Source organism: Nestor notabilis, unplaced genomic scaffold (assembly GCF_000696875.1).
Source record: "Nestor notabilis isolate BGI_N333 unplaced genomic scaffold, ASM69687v1 scaffold10392, whole genome shotgun sequence".
In the NCBI taxonomy this organism is placed as follows: domain Eukaryota; kingdom Metazoa; phylum Chordata; class Aves; order Psittaciformes; family Psittacidae; genus Nestor; species Nestor notabilis.
The window spans coordinates 57394-71418 of NW_009917895.1; the positions used below are offsets into that span (position 1 = coordinate 57394).

Genomic DNA, 14025 nt, shown 5'->3' on the forward strand with positions numbered 1-14025 from the left:
GGAAAAGATTACAAAAAGAGAAGATAGCTTATCACAACATACATTTGCTTTTTCATCAGGACACTATAGTGTAATGATATGTTTTCTATTAAACTACATAGCATCCTGTAGCAGTAAATATATTAATTTTGTGAAGATACTGGAATCTTAGAAGCATTATAAATTAATGGCAACACTAAACTTTTATGTTGAGAGAAAAAGTGAGAAAAGTACATTTTTTCTGAAATACTTCAGGCGCATCTGGCAATACATAAAATACATCCTTGCTAATTCGTAAAATAATCTTCTGATTGGGAATTGCTAGCCTGCTGAGTACTTTATGGTATCTGTCTGCTAACATAGGCAATGAGAAGTAATTGACAAAAAGCTGTCTGAAGAATTGCAGTAATAATACAGTCCTTGAGTATTTAAGATAAACTAGGTACAGAGTTATATCTAGAATTTTAAATATATAATTATCCTTTCAGTTAGCCATAGCAAAACACCTTACCCTATGGTAAGCACTATCACAGAAGGCTGTAACGATACTGGCATGTGGCAGGAGGACCCTTCCTTCCACATCTTCAGGAGGAAAGACAACTGCTTGGCATTTTTGTAGACAAATCTTCTATCCTTACTCATGCAGCCTACAAAAGGAGACATAAAGTCTCCACACCAATAGTTGCGTACCCTTGGATTTTGAGTGTACACCCCTATACCAGGATGGCTCACTGGATTTGTGTGGGAGGCAAAGAAGGTCTGGAGGCATGGCTCTGCATCCAGGCAGTTGTGGGAGTCCTGGTTTTAATATGAAACAGTGGCTCCTCATCCTGATAACAACAAATGAGCCAGACATAGAAAACTGACCTGCCTGAATTCTTCACCAAGATTCTTCCATTAGCAAAGCAAAATGAAACGGAAAGAAGGAAAGAAAAGAAGGAGGGAGTGCTAAATAACAGTGGAAACACATTGCGTGTTACCTACAAACTCAGCAAGCTTCTTCAGGGGCTATTCTTCTAAGCACAGTTATCTTTAACTACAATCATTTGCTAATAATACTTGGTCTTTAATAACAACTTATACTGGCTGGTATTTACAGCATTCATGTAAGTTTGAATAAAATTTTATTTCCAATAGTAATGACATAAAATATGATGTGTTACAGCAGCTCACCAGTTACCAGAAAGACTTTCAGACCTTTTCAAAATGAGTAAATGGTTCATTTAGTCAGGCTAAATATCAAGGCAGCCCATGGTTTGAATGCACATTGAATAAAAAGATTGCTTTAGAGGGAGTGGTACTCTGAAGACATCTCTACATACCAAAGACTGAACCTGTCATGCATGTTCTGTTAAGTAAAGCAGACAAGAGGTAGGGTATGAGCTAAGCACTTATGAGGACTGAAGACCGTGGGAAGCTCCTAAGGCTGAATTTACACTTGAAATCTTTCAGATATAGAGGTATTGTATTCATACTGAAAAAGCATATATAAAGGGACTTTATACATACGATGCTTGTCACTGACCTAAGAAGGTGACTCAGCTACCCCACTGTGACATAGATCTTGATGCGAGCTTGATAAATATTTTTGGACTCAACAGTCATCTTGCTCACTGAGCTGCAGAAACTAGAAGCCAAGCTTGAACAAAAGGAGCAGTATAGAGAGATACTTCACTATATCACTAAAAAGTCAGCATTTTCTGAAGACCTGCACTCTAATATGTAATAAACCCTTTCCCTTCCTGTTCCTTTTTCCCCTGTTTTTCACAGAAGAGGCAGCTTTTCACAAAAAATGGCTGCCATCAACTGAGTAAATAGCAGCAGGGTGGGAAGAAGGTCTTACATGCACACAACCATTCAGATTTCTGTCAGTGTACCCAGATATTTTAAGCAGAAGGATGGAATGGAAGATTAGTTCTGTGACATTTCTAATGTAGGGTGAGTTACAATATTAGAAAAAGCTGTGGGCTGAAGTAAGACTGGATATTCAGAGAAAAATAAATTTGTATGAGCACTAGTCACAGAGCTTTAAGTCAGCTGCTAGAGATTTCAGTTTCTCTGGTAGTTTGGGATATAAATATTTGCTTTTAAATGCTCTGCTTAGCTATCACGTAACATGAGTGTAATTCTCCCAGCCATGCTGTAGTCTCCTGCCATTTCCTCCCCTTGGGGCAAGACACATCTTCAGGACTACTGGAAGACGTAGATCTTCAAGGGTACCTGATGACTGTGCTCTACCAGCGTATGCTGAGAGACCTGCTCTGTAACTCAGCCCTGTGCTTCCCCAGTTTTCTGCACAAGGGCACACCTGCTTGGGGGATCAGCAAACCTGCCTGAAAGAAACACTGGAAGCCTTGTTTGGAATGAGGAATAGGCCCTATATTTAGACATTGTCAGAATCCAACACCAAAAATGTGTCATAAACATATGCTGCTGTGAAAAACAGAAATGCTTTCTTCTGTGCTTTCATACTCCTGCAGTTGGTAATTTTTATACCAGTAAGTAATCATCTATAGACCTTACGGTGAATCAATGCTTCCCCCAAAGATTTTTTCTCATTAAAGAATGCGTGTTCTAATCCAGACAGAAAACTCTAAGTAAAGGATTGATTGAATGGAAATGGAACGGAAAATCTAAAAACAAGTCTTCTTCAGGTTTCAGCTACAAATAAGCTTTGACCCTTTGGCTGTAAATTTATCATTACAAATTGCTCCATGAGACAAGTAAACCAACAGAGCTTCTGAACTAGTACAAACGATGATGGATAAGACTGCCAATTGCATTTCTCTCAGTAATAGGTGATTCGCTTCTTCAATAATGGGTGAGAGGAGAACACAATTCTCCCAACAATACCTCCAATTTCAGCCAGCAGCTAGTTCTTTCCTATTTCCTTGTACAATAACTGGCTTTGGTAATACAAAAGTATTTCAAAGGTCCCCATATAGGTGGACTTTAACTGGTGTCAGCCTACTTTTTGAATGAACTGCCTTACCCTATTTCAACACAACGCTCTGTTGTGCACAACTCTAATAATAAAGGGATTGAGGAGGCAAACACATGTATTTTGTGCATGAGACCACCACCTCCCAGAAATTACTTTTATGATTTATATACTTTGATTTGCTCATAAACACATTATTTTGGTATAACTCAATGCTATGTTGGCAACTTACGATGTTTACAGTGTAACACTTCTCTATTTCTTTCTTTAAGCTGAATGCTTGGATTTTCAATAAGAGGAATGCTGCCACAATTATGCTATTAAAGTATTCCGGTAAGAAAGGTAACCTTCATAAGCTCTTGGTTTAATTATCATAGTAGACTTATAAAACATTTTCATAAGAGGCTGCAGGGAAATAAAACTTTCTCTGTATATCTGAGCCTTGATATATTTTCATTCACTGCACCTAACAGTGTTTGTTTAGCATCCAGAGTACAAAATAATAAAAAGAAAGGTCACGTTCTAAAATTTTCACTGCATGGCTGTGAGTCACTGCATATTTGCTAGGTATCTAGCTTTAATCATGTAAATCCTTTTACAGTGGACTTCCTGAAGATTTTCATAAAGGCTTTCAGTCATAAGTAAAGTGAGACTGACTTCTAGAAGGATTCTGGAATACACTACAAACCAAAGTGCCTAGCATTGACTAATTTAAACTGAAAGGCTGTGAAACTTTTTCATCTATAGAAATTTATCCTAAGTCTAACCCACTGCCAGTAGAAAAATCAGCTTCTAAACAAAGGAAGGCAACTATACTGTTGTATTTCAAAAGCCTTTCTGGCACTGAGTTGGTTAAATGATAAAAAAGAGTCAAGCTGTCTTAACATGACAACAAAGAATTTTTACTTACATATATCTACTTTTAATTTATATATATTATGTATATGCATGTATGTTTTACATATACAGAGACCTTGAAATCCTATATATTGACTTAAAGCATGTACAAATGTACAGTGCCACTGTTACTAAGAATGCTTATCAAGAATCCTTAAGTCTAAAAAAAGCTTTTTTTTTAATTATTTCTGAAATGCAATATATGAATGTTTCTAAGTTTCAGCGTTCAGCTGTATATATTGATTAATAAACTGAAAAATATGAGTATATATAAAAAGATATGAAGATTTGCCAACACTGAGAATGCTTGAAAAAAGTTATTTATTTTCTCCCACAGAGACTGGAAAACCTGTAAAGTCATTCTGCAGTAGCTAGGGATTCATTCATTTATAGGGGCTTATAAACAGGAGAAGATATGAACACATGTTGAGCGCCTCCAAATCTGGATGATAAGGCACAGGGAAAGTACAGCATTTGCAAAAGAAAACATACTTATGTGTCACTGGTATCAGGACAGAAGGACAGAAGGTAGAACAATACTATGCAATACTTTCCATGTCCATTAACACATCTCTGAAATATGATGAAGATTTTACATGACTAAATATTATCAGTTGCTGGAGAAAGGAGGTATCTGAAGAAAAGCTGTGCAACAGCACGCAGTATTTTCACCATACTTCAGAGTATAGATTCTCTTCATTTTCACTTGGTTTTCCTAGAATAAACTGACTTTTTTCTACTTTTTTCTGTATCAGAGGTGCATGTAGGAGTAGAAATCTCCACACAACACGAAAATATGGAGCATCTTACCAGTAAGAGAATAATTTAAAAGTCTATTTCATAAACCTCCATAAGAAAAGAAGAATTCATTCTATTTGGGGTAAGTCTTCAATTCTTACAAGGTATTAATAGTTTTACATTGTAAAAATGTTTTACATTTTTTTCCTGTGAAAGCATTCAGGCAGCATCTCATATGGTAAGGATTCAGAACCACTTGGAAAAAAAGAAAAGAAAAAAGGCAAAGGATTCAGCTATGGGAAGAATATATTTTATCTTATCTTGAAAAGCAATTTTTTAAAGTCAACTCCAAGGTCTCATTTTTTGCTAGTAAGGGGAAAGATACTACTGAGAAGCAATTTTTGCTTCTGACAATTTTCTAATCTCCATCTCAAATGGGTTTGAAAACAACACATCATCAAAGAAAATACCTTTTTCTTATTTCTTATTTGTATGTGGATGAAATAAGATTGCCAACATCACGCTCAAAAATAATCATGCAGTACAGATTCTAAATGGACTGGGCTTTCACAAGATTCCACCAAAATTCTGTATCGGTAGTTTTGCATGCACAATATTTCTTACTTTCTTATTTTAAAAGTGCACATTTTTGCATGCAAAAAATTCAGAAATGCTAGAATCAAAGGTGCACACATTGGACAACAATTTATTCTGTTATTTTAAATGTAAACACATTCCTCATTATGCCTCAAATTTTTGTATGTGCCAAAAGTTTTCTTTCGAAAAAGAATACATTAGGGAAAAAAAAAAAAAACTTTAGTTCTATACTTTGCAGGTTTAATTTTAAAAATACATAATGCTAGGTGAATGCAGTTATTGCACTGTGATATTAACCAATGTGAACCACTTAGAGTATGCACTGCCGTCTCACAGATTAATTGTTTCATTTTCACAGTTACACACTTTAATTCAGTGAACTCTTTCCAGACTGTTTTCCTTGCTACCTTGAATATCAGCTACGATATATTTCTCTTTAAATCACCATACGGATTAGTTCTAGCAGCTTATGTTCTGTACCAGAATTTCTGTTACACAAACATGCAAAAGCTTCTGCAGCCAAAACATTACACTTCAATAGCTGAAAATCATAATTTGACATTTGAAACCATAAATATGAACACTGTAAATATATCTAGTTACTAAAGAACTTATACTACCTCAGTCATTAATAGAACTGCTTGATGAGGACTATTATTAAAGCACAGACCTAGAAGATGGAAGATCTAACAAGTGCTTTTCCACTATGCCTAATATAAACATATTTTAACTATCTGAAATGCTATACTGCTATGCTTTCAAAATTGTATATTTGGAGGAGTGACTAGAGAAGCACCTGTCACTCTTACAACTGAAAATCTAAACCATACATACATGAGTGTCACATGTACCTCTGGTCTTCATCACAAGAGTGCAGCAATTAAAACATATCTCTTTCCTGAATCTTTACCAATATTTAACTTTCTTATGCTTAAGCTATAGTTACTTGTGTTCGCAGTAAGGATGCCCAAAGGATAACCTCCAGTATGCAACAACAGAGGATTTAAATCATGAAAAAATCTCTACAAAGTCTTCTTGTAGCATAAAGGATACAAAGAATCCCAGCAGAGCAGCTTATGGGGGCTGGAGCCCTAATGGGCCAAACCAGTCTCAATTGAAACTGTTCCCCAGCATCCCTGCCCAAAAGCCCCAGGGTCAGTATCAGCTCAGGATAGGCACCTCCAGGTCTCAGCTTGTGCCCCCGCACCAAGCAGCCCTGCTTTTCCAGCTCCTTGGCAGAGATTAATATATTGCAAGAGTGGGTTCATATAATGTTTCTATTTACTTAGTGCTCTCTGCTTATTTCATGACTTCACAAAAGCCTCAAAATGACAGAAAGATACATCTTCAGCATCAGTATTTTAAGTTTTCTCTTGCAGAGTGGGCTTGCTTCATGTGCAGGCTATTTATCTAATGTAACTATTGCTGTAACAAATGAATGGCTACAGAACAGTCTCAAATCCAGGGGTAATCTATACTACATAAATAACAGTATTTTAAGTAGTCTCAATCTTGTTTCAACTTGACAAGTCTGCTGCACCTCACCCTACAGGCTGCACATCAATCCTGCTTCTTCAGGTGTTTCTCATATAACTTACTACCCTTTCTTCTTTCTCCAAAATTTCTCCTCTAATTTCTGCTATAAATATGCTGTTTGCAAATTGAAAAGATACTTTCTGATTTTTCTGTTCTGCCTACCCAGCTGGAGACCTTCTACAGCATCAGACCTTCACTCTAGAAACTTTAGAGAGCAATTGGGTCTGGTGGAGGAGCACTGCACTTAGGTGTTGTGTAAGTCTCACCTCAGACAATAATTTCCTGGACACCCTCAAGCAAATGACTTGAATCCTCTTCATCTTTATTTCCTCTTCAGTGGAAATGATGCTGAGCAAGTTAAGACAATGTCTCAAGATAAAATATCTCTCTTCCAGTTTTGTCATTATTTAAGGTATTTGGTCAACTTATGTCTCTAATTTCAAGATTTGTTCTGAGATAATACAAAAGACAAAAATCCCTGTACCAGCAAATATAATGTGGTGGTACTGTGGAAAAAAGGCCTACACAGCTTTATCTGCTTACTTCACATTATTTTCTTTCCATCTCCCTATACCCTGTTTATTTTTACCTTTTACCTTTTTGCTTGCCATTTGTGTCTGATTTCAAAGAGTTTTTTTAGTCTTTTAGCTGTGACTTGGATTGTCTAAGTCAACCTTTTGAGACTGAAATCTTTCCAGGCCTTATGAAAACTTATCTGAAAAATCTAGAGGAATAGCTATCACTTATTAAACAAACATTCTAGATTACCCATACTGAATTGTGCCCAATCCCCCTCTGAAAACAAATGATGACTGGAAATGTTGCACCAAATCCCATCATTATTCCCATCGCAACTCAAACGGACAGGCTCTGACTCAGACCTGCCTGGAGAAGCCAAAGGTAGAGATACATCACATTTTATCATAAAGATATAGAATCAAAGAAATACGCATATTGCATGACTGTGTAGAACTGCAGAGAAGCGATATTGAACCCCTATTCCTCTCTGATTATGGAATTTGTTTCATTGCTTAGGGGACTAAATCACCCTAAAAGAATGTCAGTAGCTGGGAAGGCCAATTGTCTCTGGCACTATCTGAGGCTGGATCTGAATTTCTTCCTATTGCAAATAACAAGAACATTTAATATTGATACTTTGTGCATTCACTGCAACTTTCTACTATAAAATGAAGCCAGGCTGCAGCACAAGTATAGCTAGTGTGCTTGTGGAGACTATGGGTTATGTGGCGAGGGGACAAAGGAGTGCCGTGTCAACAGGACAAAAAAGTGCCTTGTTTCCAGCACCAAAAGCAGGTATGAGTTTTCCCTGAAGATCTTGGTTCATCCTTTTGTTTTGTTTATGTTTGCAGTGGCAAATATTTACATCGGGCACACCATTATTTGAAGACAAGTAAAGAAACCAACTGACTTTAACTATTCAAATCAACATTAACAGTGCCCAAATTGTGTCACTCGCGAAATAATCCTGGGTATGGAAGTTATGCCAAAGCTTCCTAGACATTTTGCAAACACTCCAAATATACTGCAGAACACACATTCACATTGAGAGTTGAAGCCTTCAGCACCAAAATCCTTACATGCTTTACTTTCTATGAAAGGTGTGCAAATGTACAGTAATAGTACTTAATTCATGTAATTAGAATAAAATTATAATTAAAGACTCTAGTGTACGATTTCTGCTTGTAGGATCTGATTAACTTTCTGTGAGGAACACTCTTTTTGTATCAGTGGGCTGCACAACAGATCCACAGTGTTTCAGACCCATGGAGCTCAAAAAACCAGGTTTTTGACAGAGCAACAGGCATCAGCATTGTTCTTTCATAGCCCAAATAACAGAGAAAGAAAATGAGAAGGATACTGATTGCAAAGGAATATGGCATACTAGGACAGACTAATTGCTAAAACCGATGTTGTTTTTGTCACGTTTCTCTCCTCTAACCTGCATGCACGCAGCTGTAAAATCTAGGGTGATAAAGCCAGTTTCATAAGTCTTGGAGCTCTGGCTAACACCGGGTACCTGTGCTGAGGATCGCAGGCTTCGAACTAAAGGATCAGTACTCAGTCCTATTATCACCATATGGGTGAAACACGTAGCCCACTTCTTAAAGATATGAACCTCATTACAAACAGGATGCTTTGTGACTGTGCTCCTTATTAGAACCACAGGCACAAAATCGTACCAAGTATGTTTTTACTTAGGCCATGTCAAACTACCAGTGATTAACCATTAACCCTACTGCAACTTGACTGATAGAAATAGATTTTAAATCTGATTGAAAAAGAAAAAAAATTGCATCATTTTTTGTGTAATGAAGGAAGATAAATTTAACATCAACCAAAAAGAAAAAGTAGGAAGTCTTGCTTTAATCCAATTTAATAAAAACAAAGCAAAACAAGTAGATTGTAAATTTGTCTTTATGTCTATTTAGAGGACTAAGAAGGAAGCAAGAAACCCTCTTCTGTTTTTCTTACAGGCTATGCTAGACACCTTTCAAACAGGTGGGAAAAGAGTACCACCCCAAAACATGAAGCATTGGTATCTTGTTCCTACTTTAAACCAGGAGCAAATCCATTCTGGTTAGAACAGAAAGAAAAAGAAGAGAAATATTTTTCTCTTTATTTCACATATTTATTTCAAATTCAAAATTTCAAATATGTATTTCAAATATTTTTCTCTTTATTTCAAGCAACCCTGAAATCTTCTAGGTAAAGGCCGCATATGCTGCAGTTTCCATCATGTTAGCTCCATTTAAGGCTCTACTTCGCAGCCTGGGTTAGCCACTAAAGACAAAAGTAATTTTTAGATTCCATGTCTTCTTGCAGAGATCTTCTAAAATCACGGCTGGCCTGCATATACGCTGAGGGGAATACTATAGTACATAATAAAAGGATGCAATAAGAGCATGCAACACAGCAATTCACTTCATCCTTAAGCATATACTTAACTTTCAGCATATAGGAGTAGCCTCAATTATTTCAATGAGAGTGTTCCTGTAAACAGTGTCATGCAGAAACGTTTATAGAACTGAAGCCTTTGTTCAGTGATGTGTTTGAACAGCTTCACAAAAGATGTCCATTTTCCTCATCAGACGTAAATTGATGGTATCCCCTCCCAAGACATAAAAGTGTTAAAATGTTAAAGAAATAATTGTATGATTATATTCTTCAGATATTTTGCTATAATAATTTAATATGGCTTTCACTGAAATACTATTTGTCTGGCTTATGGTGATTCTCTTAGATTAAGTTGTTTTTCCTTCCTACATCTCAGATATTATCCTTATATCTGCTTTTTAACACTAGCTTGACCTACGTCTGTTCTTGTCTTTATGGCTTGTTAGCTCTTTCAAACATGCTGTGTATAGGGCTATACAATTATGCTACATTATTTTCAGTTTACTCAGTTTTGAACTGCTGAGAAATGGCATTTTAAGCTCATCAGCACTTGCTACAAAACCCAACCACAAGTAACCTAAAGACAGACATACATTTGCCTCTTGATTGTTGATTGTGCTCTTAGTTAAACGTAACAAACCCCTAAATGCCTATGCCATTACCCAATTAAAACCATCAATAGGCATTTATCATTGGAAACAAACAAATTTCATTTAAATATGTAACTACTGTTACATTATAGTTATACACTTTTTTATCATATATATTTGTTTTTCTGACAACATGAACATTTATAATCACTCCCTATAGTAATCAATCCCACAATGGGGAAAATATTGAGCTCTTCAATGACTTCCAGCACTTTCTTTTTTTGTTTCATTAATCCATAATTTGTTAAACTGTTCAGCAGTAGTGTTAAGTAAAATATCAGTACTCCAGCACTTTACAGCTATGGTCATGATCTAATCTGTTACAAATTTTGTTTGCTTGTTTGTTTTTGTGAAAATTTTCCCATTAAAATAATACATAAAGGATGCAACATGAAATCCACAGGGAGGAAAAAAAATACAGAAGGTACCAGTATTTTTATGGTTGAAATAATTCCATTGCAGCAGACTGCATATAAGAACACAGTTCTTATTTATCATAATCCTACAGCCATTTTTTAAGCATTAGTTATACTGCCTATTTAAAAAATGCGTAATATGTGAAAAAGTAGGGACAGCAGTAAAGTTACAGACTTGTCATAGATTGCATATAGGAACTTTCAAGTCTTTTACTTCAGAAGATTCCAATGTGAGTTATCAAACTGCCCAGCAGCTGCAATTTACCCTGTCGCATATACAATTTTCATGTTCTGAATGTGGATTAATAAGCAAATAGTAACTCAGTGCACATTTACACACAAAATTAGAAAAGCTTTGCTGGTTAACAACAAATCTAATTTTTGTCTCATTTAACTAATGGCATATGGAATTTTCTGCAAGGCATATGGCACTAATTAAACATGGTAGGAGTCCCCCAGATAGTCAATATAGCCATGAGGTATTCAAGGGAAGTTTCCCTTCAGTGTACATTATCTGTGTATTGATTTGATGGTCTGAATGCATAAGAGCCCTGGGAACTAACAATGTTTAATGATGTGGGAACTGCACTTCTATTCTTGTCTATATGAATGCTGCAGTTGCTGAGGAAAATTTTGAAATACTTAATGAACAGCCAAATTATGAACTAACCAGGACCAATTTATTTTCATTCATTCAGTCATTAACCTCTGATTTTGATATTTATTTTTAACCTTTGTTTTCACATTTAGAGCACTGCTCTGTTAACTCTGTATGCCAGAGAGCATGTAGTTAAAGGTATCACCCTATTTTTTAATAGAAACAACATTCCATATATTTTAATGATACTAACGAACACCTAAAATGTAAGTTGTACAGTGCTAATGATTTATTTTGAAAATTCTAATACACATAATGTGTATAAATACACTCTCATCTATTTGACAATAGCTTCACTAATTAAAATATTTGTTCTACTATCAGTGTTAGATATGGGTTAAATATTAACTTTAAATGCAAGTCTACTTGTATATAGTTTTAATTCTCTTTTCAATTCAAGGATATCGGCTTCCTCTAGTATACAGAAGGTCAACCACTGAAAAAATCAGAAAATTGATACTGTATTTGCCCTGCTTCGTGATGACCACTTCAGGTAAAACAAACAGCAGCAGTGAATTCTCACAGTCATTATCTGCCTACTTACAATATCCTAAAGCAAAATAAAAACCTAAATGGAAAAATGGCAAATGACCCCCTGTTAACCAGAATATTTCCATTCAAAAGAAGGACAGGGTCTCAACCCTACTAGCATCAGTGGATTATTTTTACCAAGACACTTCTCGAACAGTAACAGAGCAGCAGTTTGTGTTCTGAAAGGTAGCACTGACTCTTTTGTAGCTCCGGTAAATTTCAGAGTAATAAAAGACAGTACAATTTCAACAGTGCTCTGAATTGGCCAACTTATTCGATCTATGACCACCACTGACAGAAAGAAAGAAAAACTGCTTCCTAGTGCTCCAACTGTTAAATGTGCACTCTGTTTTTGATAATGAAACTTGAGAAAAAACGGTCAGAGTTAATCAACAAGGCTGTCACTCAGTTTTAAAGCATCTTGATAAAAAGTCACACTGTGACTTTTATACCCAAAATAAGATGAGCTTAAAAATAGACCTGTAGGCTTATTAATAGTCTGCTACAAAACAGTTTAACACTTAAGATACAGAAGCCACTTAGTAAATAAAACATGGGGACTGAAGAGCAAATTCTGGACCATAACACTATTTTCACACTTTCTGCACACAGTGCTGGAAGGTGTAACCACAATCTTACCTGACTACAAAACTACTGCACATACCCTTCACTCAAAAGCTCTAATTTAACAAGTCATTTCAAAATACTTTCAAAGCATATGGAAATACTGCCCTGTAAACTTAGGATTCTCTGCTCTTGACATGCTGTATCAATGTACTGAAAAGAGCAGCAACATTTAAGGTGGCTGAATTCCCATTATGTAAAACAAGCTGCTTTTTCCTGCTGTACCCACAACAATATTTCTGTTTGTGGAACATGGTAAGAATTGCGCTCTCTGCCTTACTGCTCTAAGATTTCAAATATAATTTCACATTAAAATCAAACACATCCTTAAAGTGTTTTCAAACTTGCAAGATTAACAGTTATTCTCACATCAAGTAGTCTTTCTTTCCTCCTGTATACTGCACCAGACATATTGAAAGCCTATGTATCCAAGACATATACAGTAAGCTAGATAACACTGAAAACCTAAATTCACCAGAAGGAAAAAAGAACAGCAAAAAAACCCCAGAAGTAAAAAAACCCAGCTTAGAAATAGTATTTTTACACAGCTGTACCACATTATCTGACAAAGAACCTATTTGCAGGTTTGCTCTAATTTAACAAATTAGCACAGCTTCCCAATCTGCTTTCCTGCATTTACATACCATGCATTATGCACCAAAGAAAAGGAATATAAAATAGCGATCCTTTCAGCCTGTCTAGCCTGTCATCAAAACTAGCAGAGAATTTTTCATTGATAAAAGCAGAGAATGAAAGAAATCAGACCAACCTTCACAATGTACGTCACACCAGGTCCCAGGATCTTCTCACTCGAGTGCAGCCATCCCCGAGAGGGTTTACTGACAGAGCTGCTACTTTGATTCCAGTCTTCACCTCCCGGGTGTATTTCCTCTGACCGTGTTTTCTTCCCCATACTCATCTTGCTCACGTCCTGCTGAGAACACGAAGTGGCAGAGACAAGGTTACATGTGTTGTCTGAAGCCCCTGCTGCTGAGCTAGAAGCACTCGAGCTTCCCTGCAACTTGGAGACAGCAAGCTCCTTTACTGCAGAGGAGAGATTTTTGATACCCAAAAGGCTGCCCGTGCTAGAGAGTTTCAAGTGGGACACTTTATGGATAAGGGTGCACAGGGTGGTGGGTCCATCTTCATGGTCCTTGCGGAGAACATCTGGCGAGACCAGGCACGAAGGTGTTGTTGAAGTCGTAGAAACTGCTGAGACCTTGCTGTTCATGGACAAATTGTGAATAAGATCATCAACTGATGTCACCGAATCATTCCTGAAGCGGTTATACTTGGTACGTTGAAGCATGCCCTTTTATCTGGTTTCCTGCATATGTTCTGGCAAATCTGATGCCAATGCAGGAGATGCCTGTGCTAACATAGCAGGCGATGCATAACAACACGGGCAGATAACAAGGTTTTAGGGTAAAAAAGAAAAGAGTATAAGGAAGAACAAAAAAAAAAAAAGAAGTATTTTTAAGAAATTTCTTATGGTTCCCTGTGAAGGTTGGGTGAAGTAACAGTTTTCTGTGACAGAGATTC

At 36.5% G+C, this 14025-nt stretch overlaps 1 protein-coding gene across 1 annotated transcript in view; it reads right to left on the minus strand.

Moving 5' to 3' along the window:
• SHC3 (SHC (Src homology 2 domain containing) transforming protein 3) overlaps positions 1-13792 on the minus strand; it is a 54366-nt gene extending 40574 nt beyond the window's left edge. Inside the window, exon 1 of the mRNA XM_010009453.1 lies at positions 13253-13792. Coding sequence (XP_010007755.1) covers positions 13253-13792 — 540 coding nt within the window. The remainder of the gene's footprint in view (positions 1-13252) is intronic.
• Between the last annotated feature and the right edge of the window lie 233 nt (positions 13793-14025).